At 37.3% G+C, this 20,147-nt stretch overlaps 1 protein-coding gene across 1 annotated transcript in view; it reads left to right on the forward strand.

Annotated features, from left to right (window-relative positions):
- Nucleotides 1-20,147, forward strand: part of SOS2 (SOS Ras/Rho guanine nucleotide exchange factor 2) — a 101,754-nt gene that overhangs the window by 78,788 nt on the left and 2,819 nt on the right. The window contains exons 16-22 of the mRNA XM_004698575.2: nt 931-1,050; nt 1,196-1,358; nt 9,844-9,961; nt 10,976-11,148; nt 14,988-15,104; nt 18,800-19,061; nt 19,582-19,623. Coding sequence (XP_004698632.2) covers nt 931-1,050; nt 1,196-1,358; nt 9,844-9,961; nt 10,976-11,148; nt 14,988-15,104; nt 18,800-19,061; nt 19,582-19,623 — 995 coding nt within the window. The remainder of the gene's footprint in view (nt 1-930; nt 1,051-1,195; nt 1,359-9,843; nt 9,962-10,975; nt 11,149-14,987; nt 15,105-18,799; nt 19,062-19,581; nt 19,624-20,147) is intronic.

Below are 20,147 nucleotides of genomic sequence, written 5' to 3' on the forward strand. Positions count from 1 at the left end.
ATCAGCCTGTGCGATCACGAGGTGCTGAAGGGATCAGGTGTCAGGCATCAAAGAAAAAAAGATCATATCATTGTGAATGCGGGGGAGTGCAAATTGGGGACCCAAAGCACATCTGTAGGCAATTGGACATCCCCTCACAGAAGGGTCGCGGGGAGAATTGCTGGGTCATTTACTATATTTGTATCTTCAGTATTACTATTATTGTTAGCTGCATTGAGTTGGTTCTCACCCATAGTGACCCTATGCACGACAGCACCACGCAAGCATGGTGTCCTTCTCCAAGGACTGGTCTCTTCTGACACCACACCCAAATTATGTAAGTTGAAATCTTGCCATCCCTGCCTCCAAGGAACACTAAGGCAGCACTTTTTCCAAGACCGATTTATTTATCCTTTTTGCAGTCCATGATACTTTAAAGATTCTTTTCCAGCACCCCAATTCAACTGCATGGTTTGTCTTCAGTTTTCCTTATCAACGTCCAACGTTCCCATGCATATGAGGCAACTGAAAATATCATGGGTTGGGTCAGGTGCACCTTAGTTCCTCAAAGTAACTTCCTAGCTTTTCAACACTCTAAAGAGGTCTTTGCAGATTTACCCAGTGCAATGGGTCTTTTGATCTCTTGACTGCTGCTTCCTTGAGCGTTGATTGTAGAGCCCAGCAAAACAAAAGCCTTGACAACTTCAACGTTTTGTCCATTTATCTTGTGTTACTAATTGCCGGATTGTTTTAAGTATGACAAGGTTTTAATGTTACTTTTCCTGCGTGAGAATGAGCTTTTCTTCATTTGGTTCTATTCCTTAGAGAATTATCAGTTTATTCATTTATAACTTCGCTATTGGGCTAATTATCGTAAGTTATAGGAGGTGTTTAAATAGTTTTTTGTTAATATTCTATTGTTTTAAGTTGTCTTCATTTTTGGTTCCACAGAAAAGTCCAACCTTCAGAACTTGTGGGAAGTGTATGGACCAAAGAGGATAAAGAAATAAATTCTCCAAATTTATTAAAAATGATTCGCCATACTACAAATCTCACTCTCTGGTTTGAAAAGTATGCTTTTACTTACTTTATTATTTTCTAGTGGTAATAATATTAAGTCATATTTAAGCTAAAGTTCTGGCTATAAATAGATTTCTTATTTTCTAAACCATGATGTTTGTTTGTTTGGTTTTTTTTTTGTGTGTGTGTATGTTAGGTGCATTGTGGAAGCAGAAAATTTTGAAGAACGGGTGGCAGTGCTAAGTAGGATTATAGAAATTCTGCAAGTTTTTCAAGATCTGAATAATTTCAATGGAGTATTGGAGATAGTCAGTGCAGTAAATTCAGTGCCAGTATACAGACTAGACCATACATTTGAGGTAAGTTTTTGATTGTAAATATTTCATCCTTTTGGAGGGAAATAAAATTAATGTAAGACAGATAGGTGCTTTTACCAGCTATCTTTCATAGTAAACAGTCTGGAGACCTATTTTTTTATATACTATAACATAAAGATATTAGCAAATATATGAATATATACTAATAAACTGATCAAGGAATTTGACTTATAATTACATTTAATATACTTAGCCAATGTAATATCTTCAAAATAGTTTTTCAGTTGCACATTGAGAGTCTTAAATAAAGGACAAATGACAAGCATAAATATATAAATATTTTCTTAATCTTATTTAATCTATGGTCTGATTAAAATGGAGAGAATCCTTTACAAAACAAATTGTTTTGCTTTTCAGGTATAAAATAGTACATGGTTAGTGTGTTATGAAAAATTTTGAAATATGCAAATATATGACTATGTAAAAAAATTTAATAAGAAAAATTGAGATTCTATTATATATGTATTTTATGACCTGGAACCAATTAATAACACCTGGCTTGCAGAAGGCTATGGATGACAATGGAAATCCAAAATTCATTTTTAGGGTCTCCACATGGATTAAGCCTTAAGGCAGTGGTTCTCAACCTATGGGTTGTGACCCTTTTGGGGGTCAAACGACTCTTTCACAGGGGTTGCCCAATTCATGGCAGTAGCAAAATGATGACAGGAAGTAGCAATGAAAATAATATTATGGTTTGGGGGGTCACCACAACATGAGGAACCTGTATTAAAGGGTTGCGGCTGTAGCAAGGCTGAGAACTACAGCTTTAAGGAATCCCCCCTGACCATAGTCCAGGGATGTGAATAGCCTTGCTATCAGAGAACATTGTAAAGTTGAAGTCGATTATGGCAGATGGAGTTAGGTTAGAATGGTAACACCTATTTGAGCTCCCTTTTGACCCATTTTAAAGTTGTTTTAATTTTTAATATTTTTTGCTTTCTTTTTAATTGAGGTTTTTTTCTCTATTTTGTATTTTTGTTATTGTTGTTCTGTATGATTTTCTGTATGTGAACTCCAATATAGGTAAATTTGTAGAGACAGAAACTGGATTAATAATTATTTAGGAACATAGCAGGGGAGGTTGAGGAAAGATGAGGAGCTAACAATGTGTACCAAAAAGAAGAAAATTATCTGAACTTGATTGTGGTGATTATTGCACAACTGTTCTTAATACGACTGACCTATTAACTTGTATAAGTGAAGTATATTCTAATAAGCTATTAAAAAAATAGATTTACTGCCTTGAAAACCCAATGAGGTTCCCAGCCCACCAAGCCCCAAGGACGATATTCCTGCACAGAGCAGACAATGCACAGAGAGGACCATAGGGTCAGCCCCACCACAAGACAGTATTCCTCACCGAACCATCACGCTATAGGGGACAGCCCTGGAGACACAGTGCGGGAATTATGCCCAATCTGACCCCATCACACTGGGGTGAAACACTTAAGGGCATGCAACAGAGCAGCAAGGGGAGCAAAGTGATGAAATCACTAAAAATAGACTTTGGAGACAAGAGTGTGGCACCCCATCAAACTCAACTGGAAAACACTTGTAAAGGCTAACTAATAGACCTTGAACTCTTTATAGACTTGGCCATTTTTGTCAGTGGCTTTCTTTTTGTTGTTGTTTTGGTTTTGGTTTTTTGTTGTGGTGGTTATTTTTTTGTTGTTGGTTTTGACTTCCTTTGTTGTTTTGTTTGGCTTTTCCTGGTCTTTGCGCTTATTAATGTCTCTGCATGCCTGTCTAAATAAGATAGGCGGATAAACAATTTAAAGATGAAAAGAACAGGACCAATGGTTCTGGGGGTGATATGGGAGAAAAGAAAGGTGGGGAGGGGGGGCACAGCCATACCAGAGACAAGGGAACAAGTGAACTAAAATCAATGAAGAGAAAGGCGTAAGATGCCTAGTGGGGCTTAATCAAGGGCAATGTAGTAGTGAGGAATTACTAAACCTGAATGAATGTCGAACATGATGGTGGGACAAGAAGAAAGTTAAAAGAAATAGAGGAAAGAAATAGGAGGCAAGGGACATTTATAGAGGTCTAAATATAGGCATGTACATATATAAATATATTTATATATAACAAGAGAGGAATAGAACTATACTTAGAGCTATGTGGTTGTTGTTTTTTCTGGGTAAACAAACTTTTGTTTTAACAAAGATCTCACGTTACAGAGCTTCAATTACTGTAGACCAGTGGTGTCAAGCTGGCCACATGTGGCCCCCAAGGTAATTTTCTGTGGCCAGCGGTGCTCTCAGCCCAGATTGGCGGTCCACGTGGAGAGAGGGGGCAGGGAAGGAGGGCAAGGGAACAAGGGAGAGAGGACTAGAAAGGAGAGGGGAGCGACCAGGGAGCGCGGTCAGAGAGCCAGCTATATGTCAAGAATTAAGATTGCAGCTGGACATTGGGCCTCAACTCAAGTACTCCCTCAACACAAGAGCACTCAAAATACCAATTTATAAACTATCAAGGACTCATGAGGGAGTGGGGAGCGGGGAGAGAGGGGAAAAATGAGGACCTAATGTCGGGGGTTTAAGTGGAGAGAAAATGTTTTGAGAATGATGTACAAATGCGCTTTACACAATTGATGTGTGTATGGATTGCGATAACAGTTGTATGAACCCCTAATAAAACGTTTAAAAAAATAAATAAATAAAACAAAACAAACAAAAAACACAAGAGCACTTTGTTCTAATAATCCAGCATTCTGTGATGTTCACCTTCTTGACATGATCGCTGAAGACAAAATGGGTGCAAAAGCAAATGTGGTGAAGAAAGCTGATGGTACCCGGCTATCAAAAGATAAAGCGTCTGAGGACTTAAAGACTTGAAGATAAACAAGTGGCCACCTAGCTCAGAAGCAGCAAAGCCCACATGGAATAAACACATGCCTGTGTGATCATGAGGTGTCGATGGGATCAGGTATCAGGCATCTAAGATCCAGAACAAAATCATACCCAATGTGAATGGGGTGTGGAGGGGTATAGAGTGGAGACCCAAAGCTCATCTGTAGACAATTGGACATCCCCTCACAGAAGGGTAACAGGGAAGAGATGAGCCAGTCAGGGTGCAGTATAGTACCGATGAAACACATAACTTTCCTCTACTTCTTTAATGCTTCCTTCCCCCCACTATTTCTATGCTACAAATCGGATTAGACCAGAACATGCACACTGCTACAGAAAAGAGCCTGCAACACAGGGAATCCAAGATCAATAAACCCCTCAGGGCCAACAATGAGAATAGAGATACCAGGAGGATTAGGGGAAGTTGAGGGAGAAAGGGGGAATTGATCACAAGGATCAACATAAAGCCCCCTCCCAGGGGTATGAACAATGGAAAAGTGAGTGAAGGGCGACAGAGGTTGATGTAAGATATGTAAATAATGATCTGTAACTAATCAAGGGTCCATGAGAGAGGATAGGTGGGGAGGGAGGGGGGGAAATGAGGGCCTGATATAAAAGGCTCAAGTAGAAAGAAAATGCTTTGAAAATTATGATGGGAGTATACGTGCAAATGTGCTTGACACAATGGATGAATGTATGGATTGTGATGAGATGTAAGAGCCCCAATAAAAGCTTTAGTAAAAGAAAAAAGAAAACCCGATGAGGCAGCTCTATTCTGTCCTATACAGGTCCTAGGCGTTGGAATTCACTGGACAGTTGTGGATTTGAGTTTGTTTGTTTTAGTGTACAGTCACAAGTTTCTCTTAGTTGTTGGAAGTAGAATTGCTGGGTTATAGTTTATGATGCCATGGATTGCGTAACTTTACTACATGATGCCAACCTATTTTCCAATGAGAAACATCAGTTCCAGTTATTCCACATTTTTACCAACACTTGTTATTGTTAGCCCTTAAATTTTTTCTCTGATTTCTAAAGAATATAAACACTGTTTCAAGTGTTTATTGGTTCTTTGTTGTTTTTCCATGTGGCAATTTTTCCTAATGATTCGTACAAGTTTTTGTATATTCTGGATTGTACTTTTTTGTTAGACACAGCACCAAAGGTGCTTTATTCATCTTTGCCAAGAAACTTGGAAGATGACCAAATTTACCAAGATTACCATCCGACTGGAAGAGATGCATATTGGTGCATCATTCCACAGACAGGTGATACAACAAAATGTAGAAATCATTTTGCTTTATTCATCTTTGCCAAGAAACTTGGAAGATGACCAAATTTACCAAGATTACCATCCGACTGGAAGAGATGCATATTGGTGCACCATTCCACAGACAGGTGATACAACAAAATGTAGAAATCACTGAACAGTATCATTGAAGTACTTACTGATGAAGATTGAAGTATGGGTAATACTTAACATAAAACCAAAATTTTCCTTACTGGACCAATGGCAATCTCATGATAAATGAAGAAAAGATTTAAGTTGTCAAGGTTTCATTTTACTGGATCCACAATCAATGCCCAAGGAAGCAGCAGTCAGGAAATCAAACAGTGGTCATATCAGCTGTCAAATATCTCCATGAAATACTGAAAAGTAAAGCTATCACCTGGAGACAGAGGTGCCCATGTTCTAAGTCAGAGTATTTTCAACTTTAATGCATGCAAAAGCTGGGCAATGAATAAAGAATTCCAAAGAATGGATTGGATGTCTTTGGATTATAGTGTTGGTGAAGAATATTAATACACCGTGGACTCCCAGAAGTGTAACAAATCTGCTTTGGAAGAAATGCAGTCAGAATGCTCCTTAGAAGGACGACTGGTGAGCCTCTATCTCATGTACTTTCGACTTGTTCTAAGACAGACCGGCTTCTGGAGAAGGACTTCATGCTCGATGAAGAAGGTCTGCAATATTTTGAGGGTGGCGTAGGCCAGGCAGTATCTCATTATGTTGTAAATAAGGCTGCTATAAGTTGGAACCAAATCAAACAACACCTAACAACAACAAACAATTTTTGTCAATTATGTGTGTTCAAATATCTTTCCCACGAGTGGAGTTTTTCTTTTACACCCCCCCCTTTTTAATAATTTTATTGGGGGCTCATACAACTCTTATCGCAAACCACACATCCATCCATTGTGTCAAGTACATTTGTTGTCATCATTCTCAAAACATTTGCTTTCTGCTTGAGCCTTTAGTATCAGCTCCTCATTTTTCTCCCTCCCTCCCTGATTTCTTCTTCCTCATGAACCCTTGATAATTTACAAATTATTATTATTTTGCCATATCTTACACTGTCTGACGTGACTTAACCTTTTTTTTAAATGGTGTTCTTTGATGATATTTTTCAGATATTTTCTTCAGTAGTTTTCATTTACTTTTCCATTTTTATTAATGCTTTTTGGAATCCGGTTTAACACACTCCTCCTCTGTTATCTTAATGTTATGTCTTTCACATTAAGTTATTATGTTTACAGTAATATGTATGGTGTGAGGTTGGAGCCTAATTTTTTTTGTTCCATGTATGTCAACATTTGCTTCCACCCATCTATTGAAAGGCTTATTCTTTTATCCACTGATCCCAGTGCCAGATATGTCATGAATTTCTATAAATAGGTGTCCTTGTTACTGATCTGTCTATTCTGTTCCTTACCTCTACTAGTGTCACATGTCTAAATTACCCCAAATTTCATACCAATTCTTAAGTATAGAAAGAGAAGTCTGCCAATTTTATCCTTTTTAAAAGGTGTTTATTCCCCGGGGGGAAAACATGAAGCTTTCTACTCCCATAAAGAGTTAGAGTTTTGGAAACCCCTAGGGGCAGTTCTTCCCTGTCTCAGAGAGTTGGGATGAGTTGAAATCAACTGAATGGCACTGAGTTTTGAGAGAATTTTTCTTGGTTTGCTCTTCCTTATTACAAAAAGGCTGCGGAAGCCACACGTGACTTCCTCTGGCTACACAAGGGAGAAGGAGATTCTCTCTTTACACACCAGCCCAAACAAGCCAAGCATGCCTCTTCTTTCCATCCTTCTGACACCAGCCAACCCCGTTCCTCTCACAGCATTCCACTTCTCTGCTGGGATCAATAAACTGTCTTTGATTCACAGCAGTGCTTCCCCCTCAGCCAGTAGCCAAGTCTCCCTGGTCTTCTGCCTCTCAAACATATGGTCCCTTGTCCTCTTGCCTCACAATCTTAGGGTGTTTGGTTTGAGCACCATGGCTCTTCTGTCGTTGGACTGATGTGACATGACTTGAAGTGTCTACTTCAGGCAGAGATTCAAAAGAACATGCTCCACTGGTGGCTTTTCTTCCTAGATAGTCCAGGGAGTTCTCTCTGCCTGGTTCGGAGGTGATTTATATACAGAGGAATGGCAACCCAAACTGACTAATCCCCTCTATTAGTGTTTCACCCATCCTGTTTGCATAGTTCCATCCAGTCATTTGGTGTGATTTACAGAAATGTTTATAGTCGAGCCATATTAGGAAATTCTCATCACCACACTTAAAAACTTTAGAATCTGGCTGGGATTTTATAAGAATTGCACTGGATGTACATATCAGTGAATGAATAATTGACATTTTTACTGAGTCTTCCCAACTGTGTTAAGCTGAGTTTTGTAGAGAAACAAAACCAGTGACACTCATATGTGTAAGAAAGCAATTTATATCAAGAAAGTAGCCTGGGGAGCGGGGAGGGAGGGGGAAAATGAAGACCTAATGCCGGGGGTTTAAGTGGAGAGGAAATGTTTTGAGAATGATGAGGGCAATGAATGTACAAATGCGCTTTACGCAGTTGATGTGTGTATGGATTGTGATGAGAGTTGTATGAGCCCCTAATAAAATGATTTAAAAAAAAAAAAAAGAAAGTAGCCTGACCCAACTCAAGTCCGCTGTCGCCGGATGAAGCAGAAAGGCGAAGCAGGAAGCTGGGAGATCACAGTTTAGTTGGGTGCAGTCAGGTGAGTCCATGGCATGACAGCACCCAGGGATCTGTAGACTCCAGGCTAGCAGGAAGGAAAGGCACAGGAGAGTTCTCAGTGTCTCTTAACAAAAGACCACATCCCCAAGGAGGCATCAGGCATCATCAAGCTGTGACCTGAATAATCTATAGGATTCTACCCCTACGTTCACTCAGGTGCAACAAGTTGGCACAAAAGCGAACCATAGCACCAACCATGAACATAGTATATCCCTTCATTTAGCTATTTAACACCCTTTTATGGTTTTCTTGAAAGCGATCTTTGTTACACTTTTTTTTTAAATCCTGTTTTTTTACATTGATGATATTTAGAAATGCAGTTCATTTTTACATATGAGGCTCAAAAAGTTTGTGAAAAGCGAAGTTAGAAGATAATGGAATTTTCCACAAACTTCTTAAAGCACCTTTGTTTCTTTGCTAACTGGTAGCATTGCTAAGTTCTCATTAGCAGTTTGTTGTAGAGTCATTGGGTTTCTTCTGAGTTTTCTAGGGAAACAGTCATATATTCTACAAACACTGTTGGAAGTTTTTAAAGTCCTAGTTCTTAATTTTTTTCTTCTCTATACTAGTTAGGCTCTCTGTACATTACTGGGTTAAAGCTGCCTTTTTTCCTTGTGTGTGTGTTGGGCACACCTTCAGTGGTTCTTCATGAAACACGAGGTTTTATTTGGAGTTTTTCCGTGGGTTGTTCATACTGCATGTAAGGTTAAAAATAGAGTGATTTTCAATAAGAAAACAAATATATTAATGTTTATAATAAGGAAATCTAATGAATGACTGCTTACTTGGTTTACTAGATTTCTATTCAAGCCTTTCCTTCCCTTCTGTAGCCTTACTCCCTTACTCAAAGCCCTACCCTTGGCCCACAAGTGCATTTTACTTGGAAAATATGTAAGAGCTGAAGGCTCATAGGTTTTTATTGCCAGCTTTTCAAAGTTGACTTTATGTCACTTTGCTTTTATGAAAGACCTTTGGTAGGACTTGTTTTTTTCTAACAAAATGAAATTGGAAAAGGAGAGGTGCAGCACCCCCCAAACAACAGGAGTAGAGTGTAGTGCCCCCACCCTTTCCGGAGTAGTGGGATAGCATCCAGCCACCTTGGCCCCTGTGAACACTGTATGCAAGTGTTGTTTTAGGTCTCATGGGTTAGTGGGCATGATTTCATAGGTTATTTTTTAGGTCTAGGAATGCCAAAAAATGTTTCCTTATAAGTCAATTGGTAATTGCTTCTTTGCTTTTTGATTTCATAGGAATGCTTTACTTTTGGAGAGGGGTAAACTTCTCTCTTCTCCAGCTATTAGCAGTAGCTAATTTTAACTATCAAGGTCCTGAGGAAGTTTTTTTTTTTTGTTTTATTTTTAAGAGTTTAACTCACTAGTATGTATAAGAACTAAGGTTTTAGTTTTTATATTTATAGAAAAGAGGAGAGATCATTTCAGATGCAAGTATGCAAAAGATATACTTCTCTTGTCCTGAAAGTATTTTTTAAATATTTACAATTTTTAATTTAAATTCTACATTGATAAAACATGGTTGAAATATTTAAAATACATACTTAATTTATATACTTTAAAGGCATTACAGGAACGAAAACGGAGAATTTTGGATGAAGCCGTGGAGTTAAGCCAAGATCACTTTAAAAAATACTTAGCAAAACTTAAGTCAATCAATCCACCTTGTGTGCCTTTTTTTGGTAAGTTACTAATTATGAACATTCTGTTTCAAGGAAGTGTGCGTTGTTGCCCAATTTAGAGATAGACTGTACTGATTTTTTATATGAGTTCATCCATGCTTATTACTGTCTGCATTAACAAATGAAACTTAAAATAGCTATTTCTTTGTCTATAAAATTAGTATTATAGTATCTTTTAGGGTTGTTGTAAAGACTTTAAATATATACTACCAAATACAAAGCCTAGTTTAATCTCACTTAGGCACTCATGAAATGGCAACTAATATTTTTATTATATCTCTGTATGTCACATTTACAGTGTTGGTTTTCAATTTTACTTACTAATGGTATTAAGTGATGTTTATATCAGAATAAAAGGTTTATTATGTATTCTATATTAATCAGGAATTTTATAGTATGGGTTTTTATTATGTATTAATTGAAATGGAATGGTTTAAATGAGGATTTCTCTAGTTGGCCACTGTTGATGTTTTGGCAAATAATTCTTTGTTATGGGAACTGTTATGTGCATCAGACTATTTAGTGGCGTTCCTGGCCTTTGCTCATCAAATGCCAGAGCACTGTTTTGTTATGACAGTCAGTAGGGCAGCAAAATCAACCCTATCTGAGAACTAGTGATTTAAATGAATCAGTAAGTATTCCTGAAAAAACAAACTAAAAACTTTCTTACTCTCCAACTATGAGGGATAATTATTTTTCTGTCTAATTTGTGGGCTTTTAACACTAACAGTTTAGACTTTGTGAATGAGTGCCTATGTTTACATCAGTGTAAGTCTTAAGAAATGTCTTAAGAAATGTCAAATCAAGCTTTTCTAGACCTTCATTTCTTTAATTAAAAAGTCTTCCATTTAAAAAAGTTCTTAACGAAGACTAAATGTATTAGAAACTCATCAACAATTTCAGAGTCAAATTGGTTGATTATAGAATATTTATATCTTCAACTGTACTAGATAAATTGTTTTCCCAAGCAGTCAGTTCATACATTCTTATCTTTAAATACTTTTTTTAAACTAGGAATATATTTAACAAATATTCTGAAGACTGAAGAAGGAAATAATGACTTTTTAAAAAAGAAAGGGAAAGATTTAATTAATTTCAGTAAGAGGAGGAAAGTAGCTGAAATTACTGGAGAAATTCAGCAGTATCAGAATCAACCATACTGTTTACGGATAGAAGCAGAAATGAGGGTAAATATTTTCTTTGCTTACTTTTAAAAGAGAATGTGATAAATATATCCACACATCTTGCTATTTATTTTACTGTGAACATTATATAAAGAAATAAGCTGTAGGTGGTAGTAGTAGTGGTAAGTATTAGATATTCTACACTAGCACTCTACAGGTGTTACTATTAAGCACTTTTTTCTTTGAACTTTTAATTTGGAATTGGGAAAGGTTTACAGAGCCAATCAGTTTTCCATCCAACAATTCATGCACATTTTGTTTCATGATTGCCTTCGCTACAGTGTAACATTGTTTATCCCACTTCCTCTGTGTTTCTGATTTTATTCCTCCTCCCTTCCTAACCCGTCTGCATTCTGCCCATGAATAAATGCTGCCCTTTTATCTCAAATGGTTGATTAAACTCCCTTGTGTTGTTATTGTTCCCTGACAGACCGTTGTTTGGCCATGGGGGTGAGTTCAGGTTCAGATCTGAAAGGTGATTATGGGGCCATGGTCTTGGGAGTTCCACCATTCTCTGTCCAACCAGAGCCTGGTCTATTTTTCTTTTCTTTTTTATAATTTTGAGTTTTCTTCCACATTTTCCCCCCAACTCTAATCCAGGACATTCTAATGTGACCCCTTTCAGAGCAGTTAGTACTGGTAGCCAGCCATCATCTAGTTTTTGGTTTCAGAGACGTGGAGAGTGATGCTTGTGTGGCCACTAGTCCATTGGACTAATCATTTCTATGTGTCTTTGATTTTCCATTACTCTTCTTTCCTCTGGACAGAGGTGAACCTTAAATGGCTTCTCAGGAGCTTATAAGACCCAATTTGCTACATTGTTCTTGTAGACTTTGTTATGCATAGGAACTTTCTCTTGAAAGTGCAGCTTTAAAAATAATAATAATTTATAAATTATCAAGGGTTCATGAGGGAGCGGGGAGGGAGGGGAAAAAAACAGGGAACTGATTCCAAGAGCTCAAGTGGAAAGCAAATGTTTTGCAAATGATGGGGACAACAAATGTACAAATGTGCTTGACGCAATGGATGTATATATGGATTATGATAAGAGTTTTATGAGCCCCCAATAAAATGATTTAAATTAAAAAAAATTAAAAATAAAGTGCAGCTTTTTTGTATGAAAGGTTTAAGTAACACTCCCAAAAAGTGAATGGAATGGAAGAAGTCTTTTGATATCCATTCAGTAAAAAGAAAATCCACTACTATACTATTACTATTGATTGATATCCATGTTAGGTCTTTTATACTTGCCAATATAACATTAAATATCTTCCTAAGAACACTGATTAAATAAGGGAAAAATGGAGAGGTACATATTCATAGCAATAGATGATTTTTCCAACATTCTATCAGCTCATGTTCTATTTTGAGCATTAGTTCACATTGATTCTATGGTAAGATTGTATGATACCTTTTAAATCAGAGTACATTATGGTGCTGGGTTTTTATGTTAATTGCTTTTTATTGTGTAATACTTTTGAAATTCAGAACATATAATAGCAGTCAGAATAAGATCATTTGTCACATTAAAAATTGTGCTTAGCTTGGAGCCATAACATACTGATAAACTCATGGTGGTCCCTGGTTTATCCCACTGCTCACCATTAGGCCAATCCTCTGTGATGCTGAGCCTGCACAGTACTAACATAGCTGGCCCTTCAACCCCGCCCCACATACACACAGCTGAAAATCCCATATAACTTTAGAGTCTCCCAGACTAATACATATATATTTTAATAATTTTATTAGGGGCTCATACAACTCTTATCACAATAAGTACATACATAAATTGTGTAAAGCACATTTGTACATTTATTGCCCTCATCATTCTCAAAACATTTGCTCTCCACGTAAGCCCCTGGCATCAGGTCCTCATCTACTAATATTTTACTGTTGACTACAAGCCCTACTGATAACATCAATAGTCAATTAAAATATTTTGTATGTTATAGTATATACTGCACCCACATAAAAGCTGCATTTTCAACGTGAGATAAGAGATAAAAAGGTATTTTACAGAAAGTGCAAGGTTTTATACCTCCAGGCTGCTGTAGCTTTGTGAATTTTCTTTTTTTTCCCCCCAGTAGTCTTTATGCTGGATTCATTTATCTTGAAATGGCAGGTAAATGCAACCATAGACCTCAATCTATAGTTCATATCAAGTAATTCAAGTTTTTCTCATGTCATTTCTTTGCTTCTTGAGAGCACTTTCAGCATCACTAGTGGCACCTCCAACAGAGTCCATGATGTTATTCAACGTTTGAATTGTTACACTAAGCATGATTTAAAAATACCCGAGACTCATAAGAAATCACCTTTTACTGTGCTACACAATTTACTAGAGAGAGGAACTGTCTACATATCACATGGTGTTAAAAAATCTGCATATAAGTGGACCTACAGAGTTCCAAGCTGTATTAGTCAAGGGTCATCTGCATGTGCTTTAATATAATTTTTATTTTAGTTCACTTGTTGGAAATCCACAGCAAAACATATACCAATTCCATATTTCTTAAATGTACCAATTTAATGTCATTGATCATATTCTTTGTACAACCTCCTTCGCATCCTCTTTTTCTGAGTTGTTCCTTTTTTTTTTAATCATTTATTAGGGGCTCATACAACTCTTATCACAATCCATACATACATCGATTGTGTAAAGCACATTTGTACATTCATTGCCCTCATCATTCTCAAAACATTTCCTCTCCACTTAAGCCCCCGGCATTAGGTTCTCAAGTTGTTCCTTCTTACCATGAATTAACTACTTTAATGTTCTTAACCTAATCTTTTGAGTTACTGTTGTCAGTTTGATTAGATAGATCTTGAAAGAGCTTAATGTTGGAGCATATATTCATTATTAAGCTAACCTATGATTTGGCTTTAAGAATATTTCAGGGTATGTTTTTTGTTTAACATTTAAATATTATAGCATGGCAACACTGTCAGGTGTTTATCCAGCCTCTGTGGCACCAGAAAATCAGTAGTCTGGGAAATTTTAAAATTCTGTTCTAAATTTCCCCCCTTTTGATCAGGATTCTTCTGGGGCATTTTGATCAAAACGTTCACTTGTGGTAGCTGGGCAGTATCCATGTCTTCTGATCTCGTGATGAAGGAGTTCATGGAGGCAATCACAACGTCTTCCATATCTTGTACTCATGGCATACCCAGTGGTGTTTCTCCGGGATACTAGACCATTTTGTGTGCCTTGGATGACCACTTGCAAGGTGTATGGTCTCAGGCCCTATACAATGACAGCATTGCCCCTCTTGTTCTTCTAAGAATGTTGTAGTTTTCAGTTTGCACATTTAGGTCCTTAATCCATTTTGAATTTGTTTATGCTCAGAAAACATTTTTGATGTAGACAAAAACAATTGCTAGAGGTTATCACAGATAGGTTTGTTTATAATTGTTCTTGAAGTTTATTTTTCAATAGACCTTAATCCAATTTATCTCTACTGCCTTTTCTGATTATTAATGTTTTACTTACATATTTGATTTACCAATTAATTCTATTCTAAACTCTGAGTGGTTTACTTGTGATCATTTTGTTGTTGTTATAATAAGTAGAAATAATGAAACAGGGATAAAGAATTAAGCAACAAATAATTGCCAACTACTTAGCAATTAAGATGGTAATCAAATGAAGTCTATATCTTAATAAAAATTTAAGACTAGAATATACAAAGGTTGAAAAATAGGAAGAGTGGAATTAGCAAGCCATGTGGGTTTTTGCATATTATGATCTCTTAATTAGATTACATATATATATTGGTACTAAACTGATGAAATAAGCAATATTTTAATAAGATATATACTTGTGGATATTTGTTTAATTCCAGAGGTTCTTTGAAAACCTTAACCCCATGGGAAGTGCATCGGAAAAGGAATTTTCAGATTATTTGTTCAACAAGTCACATGAAATTGAGCCTCGAAACTGCAAACAGCCACCTCGATTTGTAAGTCTGTCACCTAGGTTCTATGAATAATAGTACCAACTCTTAAGTTATAAGAAGGCTTACATTTTAGAAGAAATAATTGTGCTTTTAAAAACAATTTAATTTATTGCTTAACAGCCTATTGCCAGAATTATAATTGAGGAGTTGGTTTTAGGTGTTTTGCAGTTTGACAGCGTATTACGCTGGCTTCTCTAGAGAAACAAAACCAGTGATATTTATGTATGTATAAATATAGAAAGAGATTAATATCAAGAAATGGCCCACACAGGTGAAGCAGTAGGTAAATCCAGTCTAGTTCAGGTATGTGGGTAAGATGGTAAGCTGAAGGCTGATGAGCCAAAAAGCAGGAAGACTAAGTAGAAAGACCACAGGCTGGTAGAGTTATATGAATCCAAGGTTGCCAGTCCACTGATGGCTCCTGGCATCGGCAGGCAAGATGACAGGAGGTCAGTCAATGAACCAGATCCAGCAGAAGTGAAGCTTTCCCAAGCCCTGCTTAAAAAGGAGCAGGCCACACCCCCAAAGAGTCTTCAGATTGCTCACTCCTCACTCCACTGTAAATGTTGCTTACATACAGAGTTAATTATGCTGTGTTAGAGCCCATCATGGGAGTTTTGCCAAACTACTACTGAGAACCGTGGCCTGGCTAAGTTGAACACAAAACCTAATTATCACATAAACTATTTCAAAAATTACGTATGAGATAACTTCAAAGAATTTATGTAAAAGATCCATTATCTTTTAATTCCATTTTTAAAATATGCTTTTGAAGCCCTTTGTACACTGGGGTAGAAATGACAGCCTTTTGATAAAAGTTGATTTAACCTCTCATTTGAAGACAATAGTGATTAGTGGAGGATTCTTGCTTTCCATGCAAGAGGCCTGGGTTCAGTTTGATTACTGATCGATGCATCTCATTCACAGCCGCTGAGGCGTGAGTGTGGCCATGATATGGAATAGGGCTCAGGGGAGCTTTCACACTAACATTCACTTGGAAGGAAAGCCTGGTGGCTACTTAAAAAGAAAAAAGAAAAACCGTTTTATTGACATGTAACTTACATATTATACAATTCATTGGTTCAAACATATTGAAAAGAATTGTGGAGTCATCACCACAATCAGCATTAGAACATTTTCTTCTTTCTTGTACTCATTAAGCTTCCCATTTCACCCCAACCTCCCCTGCCATAACCCTAAGCAACTATTAATCCCACTACTGTATAGATTTTCCTATCCTACTTTTCACATAAAGAAAAACATAAAAACAAACAAAAACTCTAACAACCATAACAAAATAAAACAGAAAAACCTCAATTAAAAAGAAGTCTTTTGCAGCACTGCTGTTTCTGTGGGCATTGATTGTGGATACAAATAAAATTAAATCCTTGACAACTTCATTTTATTCTCCATTTATCATTATGTTGCTTACAAGAGTTTGATTTAAAAGAAGTTTTACTGACATGTAATTCATATACAATCCAATAGTTCAATCGTATGAGTTTTTATTTTCTTTTGGTTGAGATGTAATTCTGAATGAAGGCTGTAGTCTTTGATCTTCATCAGTAAGTGCTTCAAGTCCTTTTGTGTTTCAGCAAAGTGGTGTCAACTGCATATCAAAGGTTGTTCATGAATCTTCTTTCCTCTAATCCTGATGCCAAGTTCTTCATTAGTTCAGCTTTGCTCATTATTTGCTCAGCATATGGCTTGACTATGTATGGTTAAAGAATACAATCCTGGCGCACACCTTTCCTGATCTAACCCATGCAGTATCTTCCTGTTATGTTTAGATATCTGCTTAATATAGGTACAGGTTCCACATGAGCACAATAACGTGTTTTGGATTCTTTTTGCAATATTATCCATAATTTCTAGCACTGGATTATAGGTCATGACAGCTAAAGTAACAGATAGTTGGAGGGAACCAAGGAAATGAAAAAACTTAGAAAGGAGTAAGCTCACATGCCACAATTATTCTGATTTGAAAAATAATTCATGTCATCAGGATCCATGCTTGTTAGAATCTCACCTCTCTCGTTATTACTTGCTACTATAGTTCTGAATTCTTTGGGGGTGGGGTAGTAGCCACAAAAGAAGTGGAAGACTGTGGGGAGAAGGGGAGGTCCCCACAAATCATCACAGGTCCGGTAGGCACAATCGTACAGCAATAATAAGTAAAGATTATAGTAAAGTCATAGAGAGCATGAGAGGTAGAAGAGTCAAGTAATGTGGAGTCAGACACAATTCATGGTAGCATTGCTCACCTCGGCCCCGCTTGGTGGTCCTCGTGGGGGGAACCCGGCCACGAGAGCAGGAGCAGCCTCAGGGACCGAGAACCGGGTAGCACTCCCCTGGCCCGAGAGCCAGAGAGGGCCCCGGGAAACCAGGACGGGGAGAGCCTTTTCTTTATTGCTAACCAAGCATATATCTCTTTAGGGGGACATGATTACAGGTAACCACATGTCACAGGAAGGGGCAGTACAATAGGCGTACACATTGTAGGAAGGGGATGTATGATAGGCATAAGCGTAACAGGAAGGGGATGAGCTAGGGGTGTGCCCATAGGAATGGGAAGGTCTAGGGTTATACATGTGACAAGATGGGCGAACCCTAGATTCATGATGGCAGCCTAACCTTAGTCATCCTTGGGTGGGTTTGACCTCTCTGGTGTGTCTCCTACAAGGAAACAGACAACTACTATCCTTATCAGAAGGCAGTGGGCCCTACTTGTTGTGGGATAAACAGTGGTGTCTGCTTGGTCTAGATGGCTGATAGCTCTTAGGGAGAATGACCCCTAATCTACTCCTGATGACCTCCAAGTGTGTAGTCATTCTCAAGCAGCTAAGTCTGGCATATATTTGCGGGAGACAACTTGGGAGAAATCCTTCTGTTTCTCATAGAAGACCAATTGTAACTATGAAGGTGAAGAGGAAAAAAAGGTGTAGAAAGAAGTAAAAACCATTTATAAAATACTATCCTTGGGCCAAGCAGTGGGTTTGGTTGTTTAATCCTTACAATTGTATGCCATAAATCTTATCCTTATTTTGCAAGCTAAAACAACAAAATGAAAAAAACTAGGACGCAAAGGTTAAGTAACTTTTTCAAGACTGAATAATTAGTATTGGCATAGTTGAGATTTTCAACTCAAGTTTTCTGCATCTAGCTTCCATGTTTGTTTTATCAGGTTATTATAGTCAGAGTTTTAAAGAAAAGGTGGTGAGTGGGTAAATGATAACCAATTTTCTCCAAAGACTTCAAAGCACTGTTTTCAGGGTTGGTCATTTAGTATAAGGAGGTGGTGGTGGCAGGGAGGGGGTATATTTTAAAAATTGTGAAGCGTTTAGCATAATTTACTATATATATTGCATGCTCACTAAATATTTATAAAATCGATGTACATGCTTCCAAGAAGTTTAGGTCCAAGTGCTTTAGGAATAGCTAATACTTGTTTCAGCAGAATTTTCATTAATTTCATTTTTCTGTTGTGAGAAGTTTTCTTTATTCCAGAACCATCTTAAGCATAAGCCAACTAAATCTAAATCGAGAGTGTTCTAATAGAATGTTAAGAAGCTGTTCTTCCAGGCTGGGGATTTTATTGTACATTTTTTTTTCTTTGTACTTGTTTTAACTGTATGCTAAGTCATAGAAACAAATAGATAAAAACAACTAGTAATATAAATGATGTTTGTATTCTCTAGCCTAGGAAATCGACCTTTTCATTAAAATCTCCTGGAATAAGGCCAAATGCAGGCCGCCATGGCTCTACATCAGGCACTTTACGAGGTCATCCAACACCCTTAGAACGAGAACCTTGTAAGATAAGCTTTAGTCGAATTGCTGAAACTGAGCTTGAATCAACAGTGTCAGCACCAACCTCTCCAAACACACCATCCACTCCACCAGTGTCTGCTTCTTCGGATCTCAGTGTGTTTCTAGATGTCGATCTCAGCAGTTCCTGTGGTAAGTACTTGATGTAAATCACTTGAAACCAAGGTGTCTGGTGTTTCAGATACTTCTCGTTTTTTTAATGGGGAACCCTAGAGTCATTTGCACACTCTATTAGTGTAAAACGTGACATCTCAATGTGAAAATAGTGATAAACCCAAGAGAAGAAAACATTATTTATATATTGTTTACGCATATTATTTAAAAATTTATTCAACAAAAATGTAATGCCTTTGGGGCCATACCAGCATGCCAAAGGGAGCAAATAGCTAAGGAATAAGAAAATAAATGGATAGATGCCATGCAGGAAATTGAAAAGAGACCATGACAGAGGGGAAGCTACTGTGGTTGAGAAAAAGAAAACATCCCAGGCACAGAGGGTAGCAGGTTTCTGTATTAAGAAGTGAACGTGGCAAACAAAAGAGAACATTCTGTGCTCCGTGTGTGATTATCTGGGACTTTGTGCAAACACATTTTTGAAATAAAATCGCGTATCTTAGCTTCCTATTTATACTAAATGTTTTCATTCCCATAGGCAGCAATAGCATCTTTGCTCCTGTCTTCTTACCACATTCAAGTAAGTATTCTTATTTGATAAAAATAACTATGCATGTTACTTGGTTGGTTACTTGCATATTTGATTACTGTGTTTCAACATATAAAGAATAAGAAATGAAAGAAATGACTATAAATGGAGTTTTTTTGTTTACTATTTTGTATCCTGTAAACTCTACTATATTTTATTTTCATTATCTTGGTAGTGTAGTGGTTGTGAGTTGGTAGCCAACAGAGGTGAGCAGTACGAAACCACTAGTTGTTCTGAGTAAAGCTTGGCTCTCTGCTATAAAGTGTTATTTTCTTGGAAACCCACAGCGGTAGTTCTGCCCCCTCTCTCTTCTTGTTTTAAGTCATTTTATTGGGGCCTCGTACAACTCTTATCATAAACCATATATACATCCATGTGTTGCCTTTATCATTCTCAAAACATTTGCTTTCCACTTGAGCCCTTGATATCAGCTCATCATTTTCCCCCCTCCCTCCTCGTTCCCCCCTCCCTCATGAACCCTTGATAATTTATAGATTATTATTTTGTCATATCTT

Source organism: Echinops telfairi, unplaced genomic scaffold (genome assembly GCF_000313985.2).
Source record: "Echinops telfairi isolate 266 unplaced genomic scaffold, ASM31398v2 ScPeMD7_18;HRSCAF=68, whole genome shotgun sequence".
NCBI lineage: Eukaryota > Metazoa > Chordata > Mammalia > Afrosoricida > Tenrecidae > Echinops > Echinops telfairi.